We start from the raw sequence: 26,542 nt of genomic DNA, 5'->3' as shown, positions 1-26,542 counted from the left end.
TCGTTTGCAGCTCTCTCCAGCATCTAGTATTTATCAAGTGAGTTAATGAATGAGTTTGCCAGGCCAGGCATGTACCCATCTGTAGGGTCAGCCCACCCTAAGGATAAGAGGTGTCTGAAAGGATGGTGTGATTCCTCAAAGAAAACAGGTGGCCATCTCCGGACCAAGGGGGACTGGTTGTCAGACCGTCCACAGCATTGTCACACTTTCAAGTTCAGATCACCGTCTACAGCAAAGTCCCAGGAGTGGGATTCCAAAGGATACGAATGTTTTGAGTTTCCTGGTATGTACTTCAACCCCCTATAAAACTCCTCCTCGTAGTAGACAAAATAGTCTCACATGCAGATCATATCATGCCCCCCCACAACTTAAACCCGATAGCTCCCCACTGTACTGGGAATAAAAGAAGAGCTCTGCCCTGGCACCCCAGGCCCCAAATGCTCCATTATCAGCCTTACTCTCTGACCTCTCAGGCTGCAGCACACTGGCTTTCTCTTCTGCCCTGGAATCCACACATTCCACCTCAGGACCCTCGTGTTATCTCTCCCCTCTCTGCCTGGAAGGCCTGGATCACAGGTCTGGCCTGACAGCCGCCTCTTCTCTCTCCTCAGAGCTCAGCTCAAATGTCCCCCCATGAGACCACCCAAACAGCGCCCCTCTCCCTCACCCGCACCTGGGCCTTTCCAGCAAACCTGGTGTTTTCTTTATAGTGTCAACACCCTTTTATTTGTTACCTCATTTATTCTGTCTTCATCACTAGAATGTAAGTTCCATGATGCCTTTTTCTCGCTGTCCACTGCTGTATTCCCCAAACTCAAAAACTGGTACCTGGCATATCAAAGGCCTTTAATGAAGTTTTTTGGAAAAAAATAACAAAATGCTCTTCAGGAGGACTGTAGCAATTAACACCCCTATCAGCAGTAAGAATGCTCATTTCACCTCATCTCTCATTGAAGCGGTTTTCTTAGACTACAGCTCAAGAGATGTAATTTTGGGGAGAAGCAATGGGGCCATTTAACAACTACCACTCCCATTTGAACAGAGATCAGGCACATTCTGGTACAGCCAGGTATGTTACAACAAGGCCCCACCAATAAGATTTTACTTTCCCATCTAGTTTAAGTACAGCCCGAATCTTCATCCCCACTATGTAAGTGAAGAAAGACTCCTTTTTGTTGCAACTGGACTCAAGGGAAATTTCTAAACATGTTACACAGAGTAAAAATTAGTGAATAATCAGCTCAAGTATTTGGGATATGGACAGGCATCCTTTCTGTGCATTCCCATCCCAAATGATCCAGCTGTGCTAATATTTTGACTTATAGAACCTTTGCTAATCTTTCATTATTAACATTAAAATGCATATATTTTGTATATTTTGTTTTAAAGCACTTCAGGTTAAAAGAAAGTCTTGCAAAAATAATTGATCTACATAAAAAGTATTTAATATAGAGAATACCAAAGCACCTTTCATTAGGTAGAAGTCCCTGTGACATATATCAGATAATACTAATCAAATCTCCCTTTACCTGAAAAGAATTTCTGTTTGAATACAAAGTAATAAACTTCTTGTTCCCATCTTTTTTCAGACAAATCTTCAGCATCACTGAATCTGGGGGTCACAATGAATCCAGCAAAGAAATGACTGTGTTCTTCAAAAGAAAATAGCCAATACAAAGTTTTCTAATTTAAAAACAGCACCATTGGAGGAAAGGGATATGTCTTTTAAGTGCAAAGTCCCTCAACAAGTGATTTACCAAAATTCATGCTAACTAAACTTTGAGTGGTTGCTTTCTATAACCTTCCTGTGATCTGGGGTAGAAAACAGAATAAAGTTAAAAAACAAAGCAAAACAGTAACTTTTAAGAATCAACACACAGACACACACACACACACACACACACCCCTGGCAGAGTGTGTTCTTCTTTGTTTTCTGCCCATTGTATCACCAGTCAGCGACCTCTACCACAAAGGGCGTTTTCACATCTATCTTGCCACTGTTGATGATGGAGCAGTTGGTGAGTGGACGGTCATGCCCATCAGTTGCCTGCAGTTCTATGGAGTGGACCACTGTCTGGTGAGAGAAAAGTAGACCCATGGATCACTTCTGACCAGCAACTGTGGTGATCAAGAGGTAAAATCAATGTGAAGTCTGAAAGCCCTAGTGGGAAATAAGTTGTTTTTGCTTTTTCTATAATTACAAAAACCATGCAAGATAACTATGGAAAATTTAGTCAGGAAATTTATATATAACAGAATAAAATTTACCCACTAGCTTGCTAATCAGAGAGCATATTTGTGAATTTCCTCTCTTCTTTTTATTAGCATTTTATATTCTAAAAAAATTAGATATTTTTGCAAACATCTAGTGCTAATAAAAAGTATTTCTATTCACTTGTTACAACCCAACTTAAGAGTTAACGTGGAATTTGAGACAGTTTCAGCTCCACTCTATAAGAGGTCTAGGCATAAGAAAATGAGCCAGAAAGCAGTTTAGTAGTGGAGTTAGTTTTGGGTTTGTCCATTTTAAAGCCGACCCCAGCCAGTAATCTACAGGTTGAGTCTGATACTAATGTAACCCCAACCCCACAGTCGTGTAAAAGGCCCCTTTCTCTACTCCGGAAGGCTTCACAAGCTCATGGACTAATTTATGTCACATACTGGGCCAGGACTAGGCAAGTGGACTTCTGATGAGTTTCCCAAACAGCGTTGAGACAAAAATAGCAACAAAGTCTCTGAGCGCTTTGGACATGGTGTCAGCTAATCCAGTCTCTGGCTGACTTAGGTTAATTTAAGATAAATGACCAGCATTCTTCTAATAATATCAATAATATATATTTCTAAATAGATTGTGTGTGTGGGTTCATATGTGCACACGTGTACCTAAAGCAGCAGCTACACATCCGAACTACCTGTGGCACTTTAAAAACTGCTTATTTCATGGTTAAAATGGAAATTTCTATGTTGTGTACATGTTACCACAATTTTTTAACACGCTTATTCGCGGGCCCACCTCTGGAGGCTCAGGAGTTTTAAAAATAAACCACATGGGGCTCAGGGCTTTTAAAAATATTTTATTTTGAATTGTGGTAAGAAACACATAACATAAAATTTGCCGTCTTATCCATTTCTAAGTGTACAGTTCATTAGTTTAAGCATATTCATACTATTGTGCAACTAAACTTCAGAACTTTTTCATCTTATAAAACTGAAGATCTATAGAGATACCCACTGAAACGAGCTCCCGATTTCCTCATCCCCCCAGCCCCTGGCAACCACCATCCTGCTTTATGTTCCCATGTATTTGACTACATTAGATACCTCATTTGAATGGACTCATACAGCCTTTTTGTGACTGGCTTGTTTTCTTTAACATTCCAAAGGTTTATTCATGTTGTAGCATGTGACAGGATCTCCTTCCTTTTTAAGGCTGAATAATATTTCATTGTATGTACATGTGGGATTTTATCTGGTTACTTTAAAAAGAGTTTCCACTTATTTCAAGTGTGAGATGAATTAAGTACTCAACTTCTCCCTGTCAAGTCCCCAGCTTCTGCCCCAATGCTCCTAACAATTAAAAATACCACACCATATATAATTTATTCACCTTTGAAAAGGCCAGTCAGCATATAATTATGGCTCTCTAACAAGCACGTTTGGAGATTAAATCACTAAGAGTACTCTCATTATAAATCTTTGAATGAGAAAAAATAATACATCAAGTTACCATTCCATCAATGACTTTTCCAAATACCACATGTTTGCCATCCAACCAGGTGGGCTTGGTCAAGGTGATAAAGAACTGAGAGCCATTGGTGTCAGGCCCAGCATTGGCCATGCTGACCCACCCAATGCCATAATGCTTCAGTTTGAAGTTCTCATCTGGAAATGTCTCACCATAAATGCTTATACCTGAGTGAGACAAAACAAAAAGGGGAGAGACAACAGATGTTCTATGAAAGTAAATTCTTCAAAGGGGAATATAAGGTTTGAGTAGATTGGTTAATAGAACCCTGTAGGAGGTGGGGATGGGGAAAAGATGGTCAAATATAAGGAGAAATAAAGCAGAGGATAAAATTAACGGGGACTTCCCTGGAGGTCCAGTAGTTAAGATCCCATGCTTCCACTGCAGGGGGCATGGGTTAGATCCCTGGCTGGGGAACTAGGATCCTGCATGCCACGCAGCACAGCCAAAAAAATTTAAAAAAAAAAAATTAGCTCCTTAAGGAAACAGGGCATCAGGGACCAAAACAAATAAACAAAAGCCTTAAGTATGACACAAGATGGAAGGATGCCCTCTGGCCTCAAACCAAGACCCAAACCCTGAACAAGCAAGTCAGTGATTTCACTCTGAAACGAGAAGGAACTGAAGGGCAGGATGACATTGTGAAGCCCAATGGAAAGGTGGATAAGCGAATCTAGTGGCTCCACCTCTGTCCTGAGGTTCAGGTCACTTGCCCTGGATCACTCCTACCTCTGCAGCCAACCAGAGTACAATACGCACTTAATATACACCCTTAGTAAATTCTCACAACAATCCTGTAGAATAGGTTTTCTCATTCCCATTTTGAATGGGAAACAGAGGTTATCAAACTTGAAAACAGCAGAGTAGAACTTGACCTTCTGGCTCTAACTCTGGTTCCCTAAGCATGAAGAACCTCAGCACTGAGAACAGCGCAAGCCTGGAAGTCATTAGGCTTGATGACTTCAGGGCTCATCAGGATACAGAGGATCACAGCAACTGAGAGCACCCAGGGAGCCAACCTTGGACGGAAGAACCAAAGGCAGGCATGGGGGCTGGAGATCAAGCACAGCAGCAGGGAGAGCAGAACACATTTTTCCTATAAAACAACAGTACAGACCATGAAAAGTATCTGCTCCATCCCCTAACACCCTGAGTGACTGTCACACCCACCTCCTCCGCTGCAGGGCTCCTTATCCATTGGTGGCCAGCCTTAAAGTCCTGGCTCAGTTAGCTCTTGTGTCATCTCCTTTCTTACTATGCAGTACTTGTGAAGGACCAGGCAAAAATTCTACTTCCTTAAGACTTGGGTCTCACATAAGGCGTTTTTCTTCATTTATATACAACCAAAACTTCTTCACAGCTAATGTAGTTAACTTTTAAAACACAATATCTACAAAGTGTTGCAGTAGAGGAATTATTAAGGACATTCTGTGAATCCTAATTATTTTCCTTCTTAAGGTTTACATCTTGCAATATATGGCTTTTGAATGAATAACTAGATATTTTAACAACTTCACTCCTTTGTAATTGTCTTATTTTATACTTATCTGAGTAATTAATACAATATTTAATAATTTAAGGAAACCTGACTTTTTTTTTTTTTTTTTTGTAGACTAGATCAAATATAATTCATCTTACCCAGAAAAAAAAAATCCTGGCTCAGTTAGAAGGACCAGAAGTGGATACCAAAGGCAAGCCATTTATAGCTGGTTGGTAAGTGACATATGAGGTGGGCTGGTAGCAAAGTTTAAATGATCCAAAAGGTCCTATCTACAAATCTCATGTGAACCCATACACACACACAGAGCAGGGAAAGCAGAGAGAGAGAGGGACACAGAAAAGAGGACACAGTAGAACTCCATCACCATTCTTGCTGGGCCCCAGGCAGGGCGGTGGGGTGCCAGTCCTGAGGGGACCCGTACTGGAGCTGCAGGCTTTTCCACTGAGACCCAGCTCTGCAGCAGCTGGGGTTGCTACCCTGAGCATCCTCACCAACCCCATGAAACCAAGTAACCTGAACATGTTCCTGTGCTCCATTCTACATTCCCATACCTGGCAGCATTTCTGCAGGGACTAAAAGTAATCCTCCTGAAGTGTCTGGCAAATCCAAACATTTAATGGCAGCCATTTTGTTATTTAAAAAATTGCAATAAACATAAAATGAACAATAGTGCTTGAAAATGGCTTGTTTCTTGAAAAAGTTAGCAATTTAGTATCCACCAAAACCAGTATTTGCTGAATTAAAAATCTTAAACCTGAAGTAAATTTAAATTCTGTGTGGTTATATACTGTGTGTGTGTTCAGGAATTCACTACATTTCTGGGGAAAAATAGTCCAGGGAGCTGGGTAGCTGGAATCCTCAATGAGAAACAATAAGCTCAGAGATACTTAAACTCTATAAATTGAATTATTTGTACTTTATAGAATTCTAACTTTGTTGATAAAAATTAATGTATACTGTAATTTTGACAAGTTGTCTATTACTTAATTTTTTTATTGTTGAAAAAGCTGACAATTAAAATGAAAGAATTTTGAAAGAAGGAGGTACATTCACCTATAATCCTGCCACCTAAATACCAGCCTCGTCATTCTGGCGTGATGTCCCCAGACCCCCTCCACCAACGTGCACATCTGCAGCTGGCTGCCACCCCAGGGTACAGTTTTTCAGTCTACGTTTCCTTGCTATGACAGACATCTTTCTGTATTGCTACATACCAGAAGTCTAGGATTTTAAGCACTGCAAAACAGCCTACTAAATGAATATACCTCCACTATGGAAAGATAATGAACACCAAAGCAATACTGTTACAAATTAGGAGGCCTCACTCATTCACACCTACCAAGATTTTGTTAGATACGGCACCCCCACCCCAACTCAATCCTTCTTGAAAAATTAGTCTGGTTGTCTTTATGACTTTGTTCCTTAAATCTGGGAATTCAATATGCTGGGTAAATACATCATCTTAATCTTAGGTTTCACCTGGGTAAGCAGGAAAGGAAAAATGTTAGACAACATTACCGCCAGTGCCATCTCCACTGGTGAAGTCTCCTCCTTGAATCATGAAATCTTTGATGACGCGATGAAATTTGCTTCCTCTATATCCATATCCTTTCTAAAGAGATTATGTCAATTGAATACACAAGTAGATATAACCCATACTGTAAGATAAACCCCAGTGTTTATCTGGAAATGACAAAATGAGAAAATTACACAAAATATCTACAGAACTAGATTAGGTGCCTGCAATAATTTACTGATAGAAATTTATCATTAGCTGACTGAAAAGTAAACACATAAACTATAGAGGTAAAGTATTAACCTGCACAAGTAAAAAGAGAGAAGTCTGCATTTTTGATGACAGTTTCCTGTCAGTTTCTAGAACCCTGAGGAAACTGAAGGCTTGAAGAATAGCGATTTTCTAGGAAAATAAAGTAAAATATTGTTAGATGTCTCAAGTTCATCTCATCTACTAATTTAATACTTATTTTCCCAGAATACATCTTTACGTTTGGCTTAAAAGAAGGAAGATCTACTTCTGCCCAGTTAAAGGGAATAAAACTGAGACATACCTCTCCTGTTGCCAGAGCGATAAAATTTTCCACAGTCTTGGGCACAACTTTTCCAAAGAGGCCAATCACAATTCTGCCAACATCTTTATCTCCAATCCTCACATCAAAGAAGACCTGCATGTGGTTGAAAGGCAGAGCAGAAGGTTATAATGTGAAAAAGCCACAATACAAGGTAAGGGAACATGATAATCTGAGAACTGATCCCCATGCAAGGGCCCTGCCCACCAGTATTTTATAAAGGAGCACGAAGGAGCTATTTTATGAAGGAGCATGATATAAATTAAAGGAGCTCTGAAACCATCTTGTGGGTGCATTTCACTCACAAACATTCATTCACCAAACAGTTACGGAGCACCACCTCTAGGCCAGGCACTGTACTAGAAACTGGGTTTAAAGTTGGACTCAATACTGTCAGAGTCAGCCAGTAATGTCTTCAAGAATTCCTCTCCCCTCCACAACCCAGACCAGCACTGCTCTGGCCTCCCGTTTCCTAGCTCTGCAGACACGGGTTAGAGTGGAGACTGTTGGTCTCCTGAGAGGTAATGCTCTCCAGTCTTGGCAGGAGGAAAAAAAATGGTGAGGAGAAACAGTCTAACCATCCAGATTTATTTTTACATAACTTCGAGCAGTGCTAAATTCCCAGTGAGTTCTCAGTAGACATCTGCTGTCAAGGGGACCGTGAAAGATTATCACAACACACAACACTCCTCCAGAAGGCCTGCCACTCACGTCCAGACACACTAAGGCACCAGGGCCACAGCTGCACCCAAAATACAACAAACATTACACTCAGGTCCTGACAGAACCATTTACCCTGTAAACTCAGACACCAAATTCAGTCATCATGTCCCCAAAGCTGCACATGTACAACGTGTCCTTACTCTGTCACAACAGTTTAGAACAGAAAAGAGCAAGCACACATCCAGAAATGAGTCACTTTTTTTTGCAGATAAACTTTAAATCTCTCTTGGACTTTTTTTTAACTGTTTCATCTGAAATGAAATTACATACATCTTGCTTCACAAATCACTGTGTTGAGATGATTCTGAGATAGAATGCTTGAAAAGGCCATGGAGTCAAAGGGCATTCTATTAGCGAGTTTAGATTATACGAACCAATGTACTGTTTGAATGGGTAAAAAAGACATTCAAGAGATGGCTTTAAAAAATATAAGAAGGGTTGTCAAAGACAAAAGATGTCGTACAGTTTAGAAAAATCACGAAGTAAAGACTGTCAAGCTTTAGTTCAAGACAAGAGCTTCTGTCAATACGTCAGGACGTCTGTCACAGGATGATGTGGTATTTTGCAATTTTACATGGCCAAAGCAGCAAAGACTGTATTATTATTTATATGGTAAAACTTCATAGAATGCACAGAAGACGGTGCTCTTGAGAATGGGCAGTGCAGTGGAGTAGGACAATTCAGGAAGCTGCATTAACACCCACAGGAGCCCAGCATGCAGAGCTGGGATCAAAGAGAAGCAGGTTCTCCAAAGGGATTTCTGAACCAAGGAGTAAATTCAATAACAGGCAATAATGAAGCAGCACTGGGACAAGAATTGGGTATGTAATCGTAAAGAAGCACCCTATAAGACACTAGAAAAGCCTATCAGACTTTTAAAATAAAGAAGAGGAAATAAAGCCTGTGAACACTTCAACAGCAAAGAGAATCAAATATGGGAGGGCAGCATAAGAAGATGAAGCAAAAGTGTCTGTCACCCAGCATAACTTCAGTAAAAATCTTATTTTCTTACACGCAGCCTAGCACACATATTAATATGATTTTTTTCCAAACCACAGCATCCTTCAACTTCATGCGTGATGGCAAGAAAATATAGCAGAGTTTCCCTAACTCTAATGGAAATGATGAAATCAAATCTTATTGTCAACAAGTACTTGTCAAAGATCCATGCAGAAGGCAGCGTGAGGGTACAAGCTACTGGAGGGAGTCCCTGTCCTAAGGGAGCTTATGTAAACAGGCCAAGTAAACGAACAACCATAGCACAAGGCCCCAGGTTACAAATGGCCCATAAGGCTGAAGGAAGGCATCCTGGCAAAGGTGTGATGGGAGGCAGGCCTGGAAGGAGGAGAGCAGCCTCCAGGGACAAGGATGGGCAGTTCTTTCTGGGACCAAAGCACTGAGTCAGGAAAAGTGATCCATGTGCAGAGAAGCAACACAGCCCTTCTGACCGCAACCGGCTGGGAAGGGAGACTCTCACCAGTTCCAGAGGCAAAGGAAGGATGCCAGCTAAGAGATCCAGCTTTTGTTAGGCAACACTAGGAGCATGAAAGACAAAATTTCAATTTGAGGCTGCGTTCACTTGGACTGCGATTTATGATGAATATGGCTCTGTCTAGGCAGGGAACCCTTAAGGGGTAGAAACGGTGTTTTTAGATTCCCAGTGCTCTGCAGTGTCAGCTCACGCAGGTACTCAAAAAATCCTAAATAGTTCAATGCCAGTTGATACTAAATGAGGACCAGGGCGCACACACACCTAGACAGAGGGTGAAGGTGGGCCCAGGGTGGCTGCCAGGCAAACCCTCTCACCCTGATATTGTCTGTGACTTTGCTGCGTGTCCTTGGGAACAGGCCCCGTGCTAGACAAGGGGTGGGGCTGCAAAGTCCCTACCCTCCTGGAGCTTACTGTCCCACAGAAGAGAAAGCATATAGATACTCGCTATAATATAATGGGAAGTCAGGTTTCACGAGAAGATATGTACAGATAAAATGTCACGGTTAGAGTGATGATTATCTGTGGAAATCTGGGCAGGCTTCCTGGAAAAGGTGGCACTTGAATTCCATGTTGCACTTCAGGAGCTGGCCCCTCAGTCACTCCTTTTTTCCCTTGAGGCTGCCCTTGAAAGTCATTTGAAAATTACGGGGGGACTTCCCTGGTGGTGCAGTGGTTAAGAATCCTCCAACACAGGGGACACGGGTTCGAGCCCTGGTCCGGGAAGATCCCACATGCCACAGAGCAACTAAGTCCGTGCGTCACTGAGCCTGTGCTCTAGAGCCCGCAAGCCACGACTACTGAGCCCATGTGCCACAACTATGGAAGCCCACGTGCCCAGAGTCTGTGCTCCACAACAAGAGAAGCCACTGCAATGAGAAGCCCGCACACTGTAATGAAGAGTAGCCCCTGCTCGCTGCAACTAGAGAAAGCCCACGCGCATCGACGAAGACCCAACGCAGCCAAAAATAAATAAGTAAATAAATTTACTTTTTAAAAAAATTACAGGTCACTGGAGGTGGGGAGAGACAGGGGAAGAGGCAAGAGGCACTCACATAGCCTGGCCCAAACCCTGTAGGGTTAATCCTGCTTCCATTTCCAAAGTAACTGGGGAAGACACCAAGGACACGAGCTGTGAGGTCCAGGAAACTGTTCTCAAACCAGCTCCAGCACTAACTGGCCGTGGGACCTTGGGCAGCTCTGAGCTCCTGTTCGTCATCTGTACCCAGATGATGATTCCTCTCAGGGCTGCACTGCCACAGGAGGATTAATAACATAACACAAATAACACTAACAATTGACCTCTTTAATCAGGAACTTCAATCAGGGCTAAGCATTTTACGTGCTTTATCACATCTAATATGCAAAACCCTGCAGGTAGGTATTATTTCTCTTTCCACTTACGGAGGAAATAGAAATGGAACAGAGGAGGAGCCTCAGACATTAGGTAACTTGTTGTTACCCCAGCTGAAGCCTCTTGGCCACTCCAAGAGCTGCGGGAAGTGCCAGCAAAGTGTGACGTGAGTGCAGCTGGAAAGATGGCAGCAGTATTTTCTGCAGTCTCGGTGTCTGACCCTGCACAGAGCCCATGGCATCTGCTGGAAAGTGCAGGGCTGCAAACACTAATTCGGTGGATTTTGAGACCAGCGAGCTGGAGCCCAAACCCGAGGCTCCACGGATGGGCAGGAGGCTGAGGTGTCCAGCTGGCAGCAGGATTCATGGACAAGGTGAGTGCCATTAAAGGGCCCTGGGGGGAATAGCACTTCACACCTCTCATTTACAGATTCCTGTTTTTAAACAAAATCAGAGGAAAAGGTAAAGACTGCTGGGGGAAACAATAAACTAGAGTGATGGCTAATTAATCTACTTTTCCACACTCAGAGAAATCATTTTTTAATGTTTCCACTTTCCAATAGATTAGTTGTTTTAAAATGTCCACTGAAAAAGTAATTCAACAGAGTTGAAACTGTGGAAGGACATGCCTACACAGTTTTTAGAACGTAATGACAAATGGGGTGGGAAAAAAGGAGATAGATTGAGTGACTGTTCCAAAAGTAGAGTCCTGAAAACTCCCTCAGTGACAGCACCCTGGACTTGGGGCTAAGATGCCCCAACTCTTCCCCTCTTGCAGCCACCAGCTTCCTCCCCTCTCCTCGAGGTTCCCAACCGCAGCTCCACACTCCCAGAGACTGTGATTACTGATTACTTGCTCTGGGGTAGTCTCTGCACTGGTAGGTCTAAAAGCTTCCCAGGTAAGCCTGTTCCCAAATACTATAGGTGACGTTCTCACAGTAACAAATTATTCGTTGCATATCTGAAATTCACATCTCACTGGGCATCCTGTATTTCATCTGACAGTCCTACTCCCTTTCTCCCACCCTTATCTAAACAGTCAGCAAGTCCTGTTAGTTACACTTCAAAAGTCGATTTCTAGTCCCTCCCTGGCTCCCCATTTCCACCATTACCCCCCCTAATCCAAGCCACCACCATCCAGATTCTGACCTGGAGCCCTGAAGACCTCCCAGTTCACTCTCCACTGAACAACCACAGTAATTGTTTAAAAGCATATATGAGATCATGTCAATCCCATGCTTAAAACCATTCAGCAGCTATAACTGCACTTAGAATAAGACCTCAAATTATGAGAATAATTGCCTTAAAACCCATACTCCGAACTGTGGCCCGGAAGGCACTACCTGATCTTGCTGCTGCTCACCCAGAACCTCATCTCAAGCCACTCCCCCTCTCATCCCTGGGCTGAAGCCACACCATCCCTTCTCCATCCTCTGAACATACTTTTCTGTCTGGAGGCCTTGCATATGCAGTTCCCTTTGCCTCCTAAGTCTTTGCCAGGCTTTTTTTTTTTTTCTTACCCTTCAGGTATTTTTAAATGTCACCCAATCTATTTCCGGGTTTATTTCCTTCATCATTTCAACTTCATGAATTTTATGTTTAAGTCTTATCCCATGAGACCCAAATAGTATCTGCAGATTGGAAGAACACCCCCCCACTTCCCCCCCTTCAGCTATGTGGCTTTGTATAAGCCGTTTCCCAAAGCTAGATAAGCCCCAAAGATCAAGGGGCTGGGAGGAGAATCAGTGCTCAAAGCCAGCAAGCTCAGTTTATCACCGCACATACTCCGCAGCACGGCCTTTCTGTTCACTCTTAGGCTACGTCAGATGTTGGGCGGAACCTCCCCCGCCCCTTGTCCTCCCCCCTCCTCGGGTGGGGTGTGTGGTAGAGGATTTAAGCATCCAACAGTATCATTTCTACTGGCAGACACCGGACCGATTGTTAAGACCACCTGCAGCTGCCCCTCCTTCCAGATTCCAAGACACCCCTGCCACTGGGTTTTATAGAAGTGGTCATCAAGGGCCCCAAATCATCCCCTCCCTCCCTCCCTCTATCTCTCCCTGCACCCTCCCATTATCCTTTAACCTTGGCTAAATATGGTGGGGAAGGACCTGAAGCTGTAAAGACACAGTCTATGGCAGATGTCCCCCCACCCCACCCCCCAATCGTGATCAAAAGGCTGGCCTCAGTTATACTGGAGCCGCCTGTGCCTTGCTAGCACCGTCCCCAAGCCCTGGGGTCCACCCACCAGCCGCCAGAGTCTGAAAAGCGCACCTCTCCCTCCCCGGGGAGGACGGTCGTTCCTAAATACTGGAAAAGGAGGATAGCCCTTGGTTTCAGCAAGGCCACGTAATGCCTGCCCCGACCCCACCGCGACAGGGGCTGGACCTGGGATCTGCCAGGTCAGGTGACACCCGCGGCGGGCGGCCCAGCTGCAACCCCTCCGCTCGCAACGCGTCTCCTCCGCCAGTCCCCGTCCCTCCCGCATTCTTCCTGCTTCTATTCCCTAGTCCCCGCCAAGGCGAAGGAAGTACTCGGCGGTCTCCTTCCTGAAGAAAGGGCCCGCCGGTTCCGGAAGCTTCTCCCAACTCCCAGGCAAAGTTCAGACAGCCGGCGGCGGGGGCCCAGCGCCCCCACAGTCTCCCGGGAGAGCGCGGGCCCCCGCGCGCGGGCAGCCTCCTGCCACCTAGCCCCCCGGCCGCCTCCCGTCCTCTGCGCCCGGGAAGCCCCCTCCTCGCCGCCCCTGACCCTGAGGTTCCAGTCCCCAAAGCTCTCCCATCCCCTCGGCCAGCACGAGGGGAAACTGCTGCCCGCCGCCCAGTCACCTTGGCCGTCACCGAGGGGCCTCGCTTGCGGACGCCTGACGCTCCCGCAGGAGGTACGAGAGCGCTGAGCCCCACGCAAAGCACCAGAGGTAGCAGCAGCCGGGGACCCGGGCCCATCGTGAGGGGTGGCAGCGGGGGCAGCGCCTCGGGCGCAACCGCAGGCTCCGGTACCGCTGGTGGAACTCTCGGCCGGCTGCGCCTGCGCGCTCCCGGTTCGGGGCGGGGGGGGGGGGCGGGGGGGATGGGGATGGGGCAGTCTGGGCAGGCCCGGAACCGAGGGCGCCTCCTCCCAAGTTCAGCCCAGCGACCCGAGCTAAGGACTCGGGAGTGGCGCGCCACGGAGGGCGCAGCCGAATCCAGCCACCCAGAGGCTGCTCTGGGCTCCGGGATCCGGAGCGAGCCAGCGCTGCTCGGGTGCTGCGGGCTCGGCCCGGACCCGGGAGCTGAGGGGTGTGCGCTGGGGTATCGCCAGGAACTTACAGCGTAGACGCGTATTAAACCTGATGGAAAGTCGAGGACTCTCCGGGCTCCGGGTCCTCCTGGCAACTTACGCGCCTTAGGGCTGGGGACTCTGCGGACGGGTCCCGGTCTGTGACCGCAGCTGCCCTTGGAGCAGCCTCCGCCGCGCCTGCCAGGTTCCAATGTTCCATCAGAGGCTTTAGCTAAGTTTTGGACGCCTCTCAGAACTCTGGGACCCCGGATGTTTCGACTCGATTACACATGATGAATGACCTCTCATTGAGATGTTTCAAGTTGGGGATATAATTTTTACAAACTTAAGAATTATGTTTAGGAAAGTTATTTAATGACATGGGGAAATGCTCATATTTTTAAATGGAAAGCTCAGTTTGCAAAATCACGTAGAAATTCGGATGTCAACTGTGAAAATAAATGTATAAAGGCATTTTAAAAATGGAAAGAAATGTACCAAAACATTTACAGTAGCTATGGTGATAGAAAAATGGATTTTTGTTTTCTTTGTAATTTTCTGATATCCCAGATGTTCTACATTGAGCATGTATTTTATAATCAGGACAATGTTGTTTTAAAACTCAATGCTTTTTGCATTAGAACTTCAAAGAACTTTTTTTATTTTAGTGTAATAGTGCCAAAATTAACTGCAAATTAATAATAGTATTCTCTTGGTTTTCTTAGGGGCTAGTGCCATGACTTTCGAGGCAAGATTTTACTTAGGTAAGCAGATAGGATTCCTATATATAACTAAGTGTAGATCTCAAATTACCCTGGAACCTTCCAGTGTATACAAAGAGTAACCACCACTTTTGAGGGCTGGACAGAACACTTCTGAACTATTTTGATGTTTCAGCCCAGTGAAGGATCTAATGCCTTTCCTTATCACCTTCACCCCACATAAAGAGGGAGTCCCCCTTTCGTAGCAAGCTAAGGGTATCACAGGGCTTATGCCTATATTTATTCCTTTTGATTCAGATCTAGTACAATGTCTGGTGTATAGTGATTTCTCAATAAATATTTGTTCAGTGAGTGAATGTGTCTACTTTTTAAAAATTTTATTGGGAAGATTAATACAAATAAAGAAAAGTGCACAAAATGTAAATGTACAAATCAATGAATTATCACAAAGCAAATGCAGCTAGAACCCCACCCATCTAAAGAAATGAAATATTCACCAGCTCTCTAGAAACTCCTCTTGTACCCACTCGCAACTACTAACACTTTTTTCTCCCTAAATTAACCACAATCCTGACTTCTTCCAATATGATTTAGTTTTGTTTTAACTTTGTGTGAATGGAATCTTATGTATTCTTTTGCTCAAATTTGTTTGTGAAATTCATCCACGTTTTTGGGTGTAGCTATTTTGGTTCACAGCACAAGCTAGGGGTCGAATTTTTTTTTCCATATGAATTCCACTTGTCTCAGCATAATTTATTGAAAAGTGTTTTCTTTACTTACTGCTCTGTAATGCTACTTCTGTCATGGAACAAGTGTCCCTACATGCATGGGTCTGTTTGTGGGCCCTCTTTTCTGTCCCATTGGCATGTTTGTCTATCTTTGTGCCAATACCACATTGTCTTAATGAAAATAGCCTTATTGTAAGTCTTCAATTTTACTAGTACAAGTCTCAGCACTTTGTACAACAGATTTTTGGCTATTCTTGATGCTTTCTGTGTTCATATAAACTTGAGTTCATATCAGCTTGTCAGTTTCCAAATCCCACTGGGATTTTGATTGGAATTGCATTGCATGTATACATCATTTTGGAAAGACTTGGCATATTTGTAACATTGAGTCTTCCAGTTCATGAATGTGTCATATTCCTGTATTTATTTAGATCTTCTTTAATTTCTCTCAGTAAGATTTCATAATGTCTTACACATGTTAGATTGATTTCAAGGTGTTTGGTTTTTGGTTTTGTTTTGTTTTTTTGCTATTATAAATTATATCTTTTTAAACATTTATTTTTGTTTTTTGGTATTACATCATAGTAAAATAAATTTTGTTTATTAATCTTGAATAGACCAGTTTGTTAAACTTATTAATTCTAATATTTTATCTGTGAATTATTTAGGATTTTCTACAGAGACAACTATATTATTCATGAATAATGACAGTTTTACTTCTTCCTTTCTAATCTTTATACCTTTTATTTCTTTTTCTTGCCTTATTGCACGGCCAGGACCTTCAGTACAAAAAGAAGTGACAATAGGGTGAGTCCTTGTTTTTTGGATTAAATTTTGCCCCCAAAAGTGTACGTTGAAGTCCTAAACCCCAGTATATGTGAATGTGATCCTATTTCCAAATAGGGTTTTTTGCAGATGTAATCAAGTTAAGATGAGATCGTACTGGAGTAGGTTGGCCCTACTGCAATACGACTGGTGTCCTTGTAAAAAGAGGAGTGACAAAGACACACACAGAGGAAGACACCATGTGAAGACCCTAGGAAACTAATAATAAACTTGTCCGTCCTAATGCCAGAAGGAAAGCTTTCAATATTTTATCATTAAGTCTGATATTTGCTGAATGTTCTTTTGGGTGGGGATACTCTTTTTTGACTTAAGAAAATTCCTTTCTTAGTCCTAGTTTGTTAAGAGGTTTTATCATGAATTAAATCAACATCATGTATTGAAATCAACCAAAATAATCAGGTGATATTTCCTTAATCTGTAAATGTGGTGAATTGCATTGATTTTTAAATCTTAACCTATCCTTGCTTTCTGGAATACGCCCAACATGTATTGACCTTTTTTTCTATTGCTATATATATATATATATATATATATATATATATATATATATAAAACAAACTTAACAAGAACTGAAAAAAGGCATTACTTCTGAAATGAAGTTCAGGAAAACAAAAACAGTAAATAAATTGATTCTGGCTTTCCAGTTCAGACCAAGCAAATCACCAACATTCCAATTTTATGTTAATGGGTAAGTTTGTTATTCTTAAGTTCAGGATATTTGCATCTATATTCACAAATCAGACCAACTTTAAAATTTCTTTTTTGGAATTTCCTGTCAGTACTTTTTTTTTTTAATCAGGGTTATTCTAGCACCTTAACATGAATCGGCAAATGGTAGGTATTTTTCCTGTTCTCTGAAAAGACTTGTGAAAGATTGCCCTTATTTCTTCCTTGAATGTTTCTTACAAGCCATCTGTGCCCAGAGTTTTCTTTATTGTAAAGTTTTAAATTATAGGTTTAATTTTTTTAATGGTTGAAGGATTATTTAAATTTTCTATTCGTCTGTCAGTTTTTACATTTATATTTTGAGGAATTTGCTTCATTTATATTTTAAAATTTACTTACATAAAGTTATTTAATGTATCTTTTTATAATTTTGTAGGTCTGCAGAACTTATAGTCAGGTCTTCTTTTTTCATTCCTGACATTGGCTATTTATTTTTCTTTTTTCTTCAACAGCTCCATCAATGGAGCTGATGATTATGTTTGGTTTGATTTTATTTCATTAGTTTATGTTCTTAACTTTATTTCCTTCCTTCTCTTTCTTTGAGTTTAATTTCCTATTATTTTCTATGTCCTTGAAGTAGACTCTTTTTTTTGCAGTTAGCAGTATGCATTTATATTTCCTCCATGTCATTTAATGGCTTAATAACTCATTTGTTTTTATTGCTGAATAACACTCCATGGTATGGTGTACCACTGTTTATGCATTCACCTACTGCTTCCAAGTTATGGAATTATGAATAAAGATGCTATTAACTCTGTGCACAGGTTTTTGTGTAGGTATAAGTTTTCAACTCCTTTGGGTAAATACCTCTTAGAGTGATACCTGGATCATACGGTAAGAGTATGTTTCATTTTGTAAGAAACTGCCAAACTGTCTTCCATAGTGGCTGTACCATTATGCATTTCCACCAGCAATAAGTGAGTGTTCCTGTTCTTCCACATCCTTGTCAGCATTTGGTGTTGTCAGTGTTTTGGATTTTAGCCATTCTAATAGGTGTGTGTGTCAGGGGCAAGTATTTTAGCTCTCACTGTTGTGTAAGCCAAATTCTTCTTTTTATTAATCCATGAATAACAACATTCCTGAGAAGAAAGAATCCTGAAAACTAAGACACAAAGAACTTAGGTTATTTTTTTCAATTTATTTAAACTAAAAATAAAACCAAAAAAATAGATACCCATTTCTCCCATCCCTAACTGCCACCTCTGACAGTCACCATCTCTTCTCTGTATGAGCTTAGTTGTTTTTGTTTGTTTGTTTGCTTGCTTTTTTTTTTTAAGATACCACCTGTAAGAGATCATATAGTACTTGTCTTTGTCTGACTTACTTTCCTCAATTCATCAATTTTTTTAGCCTTTCTTCTTTTATTGCTCTATGTGCAATTAAAATGATAAAGTTCCCCATAAGAAGCACAACTTTAGATGCTTTCCACATCTAAAGTTTTGATATGTAGTATTTTCATTATCATTCAGTTAAAAGTATTTTCTAATTTACACTTTAGAAAAAAGCCATGTTACTTAGAAGTATAGTACTTTATTTCTACAACATAACATTTTAAAAATCTTTTTGTTAGTGATTTCTAGCTTAGTTGTATTGTGGTGAGAAAATATACTTTTTATTATCTCATTCTTTTAAAACATATGGAGAGTTGGTTTATGACATTGGATCTAGTCGATTTTGTGGGGGAAACTGTTTCCCATATATTAAGTGCATTCTGTCCTTGCTGGACTCAATATTCTATGTATTAGATCAAGTTTGTCAATCCTGCATTTCACCTCTATCCTTACTGACTTTTTATCTGCGTGTTATAAGGGTTATAAAAGTTACCATAGGAGTACATTAAAATCTCTCATTATGACTGCAGATAGTCTATTTCTCCTCATAGATCTGTAAATTTTTCTTTATGTGTTTTAGGCAACTTTATTGAGTGCAAAAAAATCCAATATTATTTTTCAATAAATTGAATTTTTTTTGTAATTATGAAGTGTTGCTCTTTCTAGTAATGTTTTTTGCCTTAAAGTCTGATAGTGCTATAACTCACCATCTTTCTTTTGGCTACAGAATGCCTGCTTTATCTTTTCCTATGATTCTACTTTCAATCTATCTGTCCTTATAGCTTAATATATTTCTTGTAAATAGCATAAATTGTTTTTCTAATGAAGTTTGGTCATCTTTATCTTACGTAGAATACGTAGCCTGTTTACACTTAATGTATTTACTTAACATGTTTGTATTTAAATCTAATGTCTTCATATTTTATTTCTGTTGGTACCCTATTTTATGTTCCTCTTTCTCTCTCTTCTTGGCTTACTCTGAGCTGATGGAACAGATGTTAGTATTCTCTATTCCTCCTCTACTAGTCTGACATTTACTCATCCTTTTAATACTGTTTCGGTAGTTTTACTAGAGATTACAACATGCAGTCTTGATTTTTCAAAGCCTAGTGTTACCTGTTAGTCTTACTCTCTTTCTGGATAATGTAAACCCTCAGGACACTTTACTTCCATTTGCCTTCTCTGCAATTGTATGCAGGTCTTGTCATGTATTGTATTTTTACCCCCACAACACATAAAAATCAGTATTGCCTAATAAAATCTTACACATTTAGATTTATCCGCACATTTATATTATCTTTGCTCTTCATTACTTCCTGTATATCTAACTTTATACACTGACCATTTTTCTCCTGCTTGAACAACTCCATTTGGTATTTCCTGAAGTGCTAGTCTGCTGATGAGAAGTTATTTTATTTTTATCTGGAAATGTCATTCCTGAAGGATATTTTTGTTCGGTATAAAATTATTTCCTTTCAGCAGTTTGCATATGCCATTTCTTTTGACTTCTAGTTTCCATTATCTCTACTGAGAAATCTGCTATTACTCCTTTGGAAGTAATCTATCTTTTCAAAATCTGGATGATTTTAATATTTTTCTCTCTATATTCGATTTTTAAAGCAGTTATACTAGAATTTGCTTAAGCGTAGATTTCTTTTTACTTATCCTGCTTGGCATGCATAAGCCTTCTTAATTCTGTGACTTGATGTCTCTTACCAGCTTTAGAAAACTCTCAGTCATTAACTATGCAAAAGTCACTTACAATCAGTGTTACTACAAAATACAGTTACTTTCATTTGTGTGCATTCTTTATGGTCTCTTTCACATGTTTCAAGAGCACTTGTGTGATATAATCATAGTGTAAATTGTATAATTAAAATTACTGATAAAATGTAAGATTAATATAAAATGTATACATTATGTATTGCATGTATGGATTATAAAAGGGATTAGCCAGTCTGTTGGCAGTTATCTTTTGTAGTGGCAAAATAAACAGTGGAGGTATATATTTATAGCTTGCCACTTTTGTTGTAGTTTTGATTCATCACAAAGAAAGAGTGCTTTCGAGTGTGAAATTTCACAATCATCTAACTTAAAGAGTGCTTACTAATGATTTATGAGTACTAGAGACTACAGTTTTATCATATTTAGGTTTTTTTCTAGTATATCATAAGGAAGTTTTACATTTCTGCTGCTTTTAACATAAATGTGGCTCTCAAAGCTACCTTTCAGTGTCATTCAACCCTTTATGTTTTGTCCACTGTGTTAACTTTTTTCCTCATTTGTAAATAATGCCTTAGTTGAGTCAAATATTACCTTCCCTCAAACTACAATGAAACTTTGCTAAATTAAATTCATGTTTAGCAAATAAATGCCTAAGGCTTTTGTTGACTATAGCATTTGAATGGTGAGTTTTTGCCTGGAAAACTTCTTTCAAGTGTTAAGATGAGGGTGCAGTCACCTTAGATCACAGAGAGGCACTGGGGTCTGGCTAGGACTCAGTATTGGAATGAAATTACGGGGGCTCTCTCCATCTTTAATGTGCATAGCACGTTTTTTTCTAGAGCTACATATTTACTCAAAGGTTCTCCCTTAGTGGACTGCCCATGCCAAACTTCAGTGAAAAAGTCTTAAAGGAGTAAAAAAGTAATCTTGCCTTTATTTGCTAACCAGGATGCCCCATTCGCACCCTCCCAGACCTCCTTCGCCAACCAGAAGAGAAGCAGTAGCACTGACTTTTGTTGACACTTACACATGCTAGGAACTGGGGTACAAAAATGAAGATTCGAAGATGCATGTTTCCTGCTCTCAAGGATCTTCAAAGGTAGGATGAGTATATGAAATGGGTTTAAACTATGTAAAGTGACTTTTCTTTCATGCCAATCAATGTCCCTGAGAGTATGAGGTGGAGATTCAACCCACTGAGCAAGACTGCAGAAGGGAAATCTCACCTTCATTGAGTTCCTGCTATGTGCAAGACACTTGCTTACAATATCCCCTTTAACCGTGTGAGCTAAGGTTGTTAGGAACAGATAAGACTGAGGAATTGAAGTTCATCTGAAACTCTAATATGCCTGTTTCTATGAATTTCGAGTGTGAAATTTCACAATTATCTAACTTAAAGTCAGTGGTCAAAAATGGTTACTTTAGGGAACATAGAAGCATAGTTGGGTTTGAGTATGATGACTGGGAAGGGAGGAGAAGTGGAGAGCCAGTGAATATGATTCTTGCAACTTAAAGTGAAATAGATTGATTAAACACTGATTATATTCCAAAAATTAGGGAAAATCTATTTACTTGAGAGAACTAAAGTTGAATGCTAGAAACCCTAATGATTCCTACTTCATCCTGCATTGACCTGAGTGCTGGATGTGTCTACCTCGACAGGCAACGTTTTAAAAAATTCTTTGGAGGCAATCTGTTATTTAATTGATCTGCATATTTATGTTCGCTCTTATTCACTGTTATTTACTATTCACCAAGGCTGCCAACTTTTACAGTCTTGGTATAAATGTTTGTTCCTAAACCTTTGCAGATAGATGTGTCTTATGTAACAGTTATGGAGTCCATTAACATGAAGCACTAAAGCACAAAAAAGAAATGAAAGAGATTTATAAGCATATGAAATGCCCTCACCAGAGACAGTTGAAATAATAAATCCAAAGTCAAAGGAAAATTTGTGAAGTTACTACAAGCAGATTTATCTACTTCAAAACATGTTTTGTGGGACTGAATCATACCATCTATTATGCTTAATTTAAAAGGTAAAATATACAAATTGACTCTCATTTATTGGTTTAACGATACCTCACTGTATTAAAGGAAACCTTACTATTGTAGAAGAGAGAAATCTCACTTTAAATACTTCTCTGTCATTTGCATTCTTGGGGATAGAAATTGCCTTAATGATTTTTCTTTAAAAATTGGAAATTTGGGAAAGCTTAAAATATTTGTATTTTTAAGTGACGTTAAAAGACTTCCAGCACTACTGTTTCACAAAAATACCCAGTTATGAGCCCAAGCGCTGGTAGCAACTGTAGTCTAGAGGGCAACTTTTCCTTGGCTGCAACTTGAGATATAATTAGTATCTTCAGAAACAACATCATCCCCCCCACCAAAAAAGAAAGTTGACAAAGTAAAATGGTGGCATCTATTTCCTCGTTAAAACATCAGATTGACAAAGTCCATGTACTACTCTGTTTCAAAAAGTTCCAGCTCTTTTAAACACTGGCATTCTTATCATTTTGTGCGTTCAGTGCTGGTCACTGGCTAACAGTGTCTGCATGGATTTCTCCTTGAATATCTTTCTTCCATCAACTGATAAGCCAGTCTCTCCTAGGATTTCTGGTCAAGAGCACTGCTCAAAAAAGAAAGCTGGTAGTACATATTTGAAATTGTTGCAGACAACATTCCTTCTCTTCTTGTTCAGTTTGTTTGTTTCTATTTGAAGGTAAGTCTAAAGGCTACTTACTGAGCTTTCAGGTTGAGATGGCCCCGGCACCAGAGTGGGAGTTTAATATGCTTTCCTTGGAGAAGAAAGACACTGACATTGTAAATCTAGCCTGTATTTGCTGTCGTGGGGCTAATCCCTGGCCATAAAATTAGAGTCAAATATAAAATAAACGGCAAGCCACTGTTTTCACATCAATCTATACAAACAAGCTAATGTATTATTTTGGGAGTGAAAACAAAATTCTTAATTGCTCCCTAAACATGTGGTAAAATTCCTGTATGTACAAATTTATTTTTACAATAAAAATGTTAAAATTCAAGAAAAGAGAAGGAAAAAATCATCAAAGTCCTAATCTCCCCAAATAAATACCTTTAATGCTTTGTTGTTTTTCCTTTCAGCCTTTTGGTTATTCTGCTCATCCAACTTTGCATTTTATTTTTTCATTGAGTTCAATTAATAGAATGGTCTCTGGGATGTCTTTTATGATGATCTGTAAGTTATAAGTTTAAAACACGTTTTTGGAAGACATGAGATGGTTTACAGAAATGAAAAACTGTTAAATATTGTCTCTCCTGCCACAACAAAAACATTGTTCAAAAGAAAAGATTTTTGAATCTTGTAACCACGGCACAGTCATTTTCAAAATACCAACTGAAAATCGAATTTGAAAAGAAAGTGGGAAGAAGGAAAAAGAATCCCCAGCCCAGGCAGGCACAGGTGTGGAGAGTCATGCATTTCTCAGGTAAGCCCTGTGCGCTCACCTGCTCTCGGGATGATACCAGCTCCTTGCAAACCTCAGCACTCCCTCTGTGCTGCTGCCCCCGACCAGGCCCAGCTTTAATCCAGCGCCTCTCAACTGGACAGATAAGAATGGTGATGGCTGGGGAAGGGAAACAACTCTGTGCAGGGCTGGCTCTGTCACCAGTAGCCTGAAGGGGAGCGGCCCCTCAGGGCTGCCAGGAGGGCACTTCCCATCAGGGGTGGCCACACTCAGTCTGTTCGCAAGCATAAGCCAGGTGAAAGTTTTGAAATAAGGGAGAAGGGAGGATTTTTACCTCTCTTTCTACGAGGGGCCCATCATAAGCTCATTTGAATGATCTGAAAAGCCCCTAAGATTTCATTCAATGAGGGAGCATGCCAGAGACACTTGAAAACTATGACATTTTCAGTAACAGGAGCCAATAGAGTCCTTTGAGGCTTAATGTAGGTCCTGGAATTCTAGACTCTTGGGGCTTGGAGGGGCTTTTTTTTTTTTTTTTTTTGCGGTACGCGGGCCTCTCACTGTTGCGGCCTCTCCCATTGCGGAGCACAGGCTCCGGACGTGCAGGCTCAGCGGCCATGGCTTATGGGCCCAGCCACTCCGCGGCATGTGGGATCTTCCCGGACCGGGGCACGAACCCGTGTCCCCTGCACCGGCAGGCAGACTCTCAACCACTGTGCCACCAGGGAAGCCCTGGAGGGGCCTTTTGAAGGTAATATTTCTGTTATGAGTGGATTACTTTTAAGCTACAATTTAAAAAACCTAAGGAGCTTATTCATTTCATCATGAAGTGGTTACTGAAAAGTTCTGCCTTCAACTACAGTAGTGCAAAAATCGTTTTTCAATTTTTCTGAATTTCAAGAAAAACAGCGGGAAATTATTAATCACAATGATGGTTGTGTTTGCCTTGTTAAGAAGATTGGTATTGAACTTGGAATTTCTGTATCATCACTGAATCCTTAATTATTGTGTCAGTTCTGAATTTACCTCCTGTGTGTGATGGATTGTTTAGTGACAACAGATCCTGTCCCCCTGCCCCTCCCCCACGCCCACATCCCAGGAGGCACTCCGTTTTTTAGTGTGACTTTGGGGCTCATCTCATCCAGAGGTAGTGTCCATTTCTCCACTCTCTTGAATTTGGACTGGCCTTGTTTGCTTTGACCAATAGAACGTGGTGAAAGTGAGGTGGCTTGAGTTCCTACATGGCCTTGCAGTGCTGCCCGCACTTTCCGGAGCACTGGGAGAGATGGGTCTCTGTCAACCTGAGGCAGTGAACCTAGCCTACAGGAGACTGAGAGACCGATGGAGCAGAATCAGGCAACCACAGCCAGTACCAGTGACCAGACACATGAGGGAGGCCAACTTAGACTGCCCGCCCAGCCAACCAGCCAGTTGCATGCAGCTGTGTGGGTGAACAAAAACAAGACCAGCAGAGGAATTGCCCAGCCAACTCACAGAAGAATGAGAGATAATAAATTGTTGTTTGAAGGCACTAAGTTTTGGGGGTGATTTGTTACACAGTACTAGATAACTGATACAACCCATCAAACCTTTTAATCTGTAATTATGATATAGGAGCTCATTTGCTTAAGGGAATCCTTTGTAATTCCTCTGCAATTTTCTGTTGTTCCTCAGGTAGAGAGACAGGCTCCCTGTGTAAGGAAAACTATTCACTTTCTTCCTCTTCTTTTTTTTTTACTATTTTAAAAATTGAAGTATAGTTCATTTACAATGTTGTTTTAGTTTCAGGTGTACAGCAAAGTGATTCAGATATATGTATATATATTATTTTTCAGATTCTTTTCCATTATAGGTTATTATAAGATATTGAATATAGTTCCCTGTACTATACAGTAGGTCCTTGTTGTTTATCATTTTATATATGTAGTGTGTAAGTCCAAACTCTTAATTTGTCTTTCTTAATAAAAGAATACTCCGATCTTCCAAGGTTAGTAATAGAGAATGTCAGGTAGGAAGGGCTACTCCTCCCCTTCTCTCTCATCACTGTCACCACCTTAGCATGGATACAGACCCATTACCAGGGAAAGCTGGACCTAGACACACACAAACACACACATGTGCACACACATACACATGCACGACACACATATATACGTATATAAAACCGAAGGTCACACAGCTAATAAGGGTGGATCTTGCATTCAAGCCCAGCAGACTGGCTCCGGAGTCTGTACTGTTAACGACTGTACTCCACTGTCACAGAGAGTCATGTATGGTGTCTCCTAGATGTGGCTATCTTAGGAGCCCCTCAGGTACCAAGCCATTCTAGCAGATTCCCTGCTGCATTAACTCCTTATCTATCTCCCAGCCTGCCTCCCTGGCCAGACACTGTTTTCCCTCCACCATCCAGGAACATCCTCCTGTCTAGACTCCCAGAACCCAGGCCCAAAGATGGGAACTCCTTCATCCCAGATAAGTAATGTGGGGAGTTCCCATTCCCTTTAGGGTGGGGTGGATATTGCAGATGCCTCACTCAACACCCTTTCTAACTTCCCTCTAGTGTTCTTTCTTGTTCTGGGAGGCTGGAATGCTAAAACTACATTCCCCAAGACTCCCTTGTAGGTAGTCTCAGCATGTGACCTGTCTTTCACCAAGAAGACACACTGCTTAGGATTAGGAGACAGAGATGACCAGTGTGAGTACTGGCTCTGCAAAGAGAGATCAAATCTGACAAGTGTCATGAGTGAGGCACCTGGACTTCCTGGTTCAGCTTCACTGGAGGTTTTGGAGTCCATCCCTGGTGTCCAGGGTGTGGCAAATGGCAGTGGCAGGGAAGTTTCACGAACAGTCCAGTGCAGTGGT

The 26,542-nt window shown here is 41.3% G+C and overlaps 1 protein-coding gene and 2 long non-coding RNA genes across 4 annotated transcripts; 2 read left to right on the top strand and 1 right to left on the bottom strand.

Annotated features, from left to right (window-relative positions):
• Positions 1 to 827: 827 nt before the first annotated feature.
• On the bottom strand, positions 828 to 13,922 carry PPIC (peptidylprolyl isomerase C). 2 transcript variants are annotated; one of them, XM_027099239.1, is made up of 5 exons: positions 13,724 to 13,918; positions 7,316 to 7,429; positions 6,765 to 6,858; positions 3,728 to 3,912; positions 828 to 2,074 (listed from the first exon to the last, which is right to left on the bottom strand). In XM_027099239.1, the coding sequence occupies exons 1-5, from the start codon at positions 13,838 to 13,840 to the stop codon at positions 1,946 to 1,948; spliced, it is 639 nt and encodes a 212-aa protein (XP_026955040.1). In that variant the 5' UTR covers positions 13,841 to 13,918; the 3' UTR covers positions 828 to 1,945. The 2 variants fall into 2 exon arrangements, with proteins under 2 accessions (XP_026955040.1, XP_026955048.1); XM_027099247.1 differs by having other exon boundaries at positions 2,006 to 2,118; positions 13,724 to 13,922.
• Positions 2,022 to 6,689, top strand: LOC113616071 (uncharacterized). The gene is made up of 3 exons (XR_003431213.1): positions 2,022 to 2,134; positions 5,358 to 5,458; positions 6,254 to 6,689. It is a non-coding gene; the product is annotated as an uncharacterized LOC113616071 (long non-coding RNA).
• Positions 13,836 to 24,240, top strand: LOC113616074 (uncharacterized). Its single transcript, XR_003431216.1, has 4 exons — positions 13,836 to 14,917; positions 16,380 to 16,410; positions 21,180 to 21,330; positions 22,042 to 24,240. It is a non-coding gene; the product is annotated as an uncharacterized LOC113616074 (long non-coding RNA).
• Positions 24,241 to 26,542: the final 2,302 nt, after the last annotated feature.

The sequence above is a fragment of the Aethalodelphis obliquidens genome, unplaced genomic scaffold, assembly GCF_003676395.1.
Source record: "Aethalodelphis obliquidens isolate GAN/ISIS:26980383/991018 unplaced genomic scaffold, ASM367639v1 scaffold4, whole genome shotgun sequence".
Lineage (NCBI taxonomy): Eukaryota > Metazoa > Chordata > Mammalia > Artiodactyla > Delphinidae > Aethalodelphis > Aethalodelphis obliquidens.
This window is presented reverse-complemented; position numbering and strand designations above follow the sequence as displayed.

What these genes read in the sequence shown, in the direction of transcription:
- PPIC (XM_027099239.1), bottom strand. Translation starts at nt 13,840, where the DNA reads ATGGGCCCGGGTCCCCGGCTGCTGCTACCTCTGGTGCTTTGCGTGGGG. An exon ending in TCGCTCTGGCAACAGGAGAG is followed by an intron (nt 6,859 to 7,315) that starts GTATGTCTCAGT and finishes TAATCTCTTTAG; the next exon opens with AAAGGATATGGATATAGAGG. An exon ending in GAAAAGTCATTGATGGAATG is followed by an intron (nt 2,075 to 3,727) that starts GTAACTTGATGT and finishes TTCTCTCACCAG; the next exon opens with ACAGTGGTCCACTCCATAGA.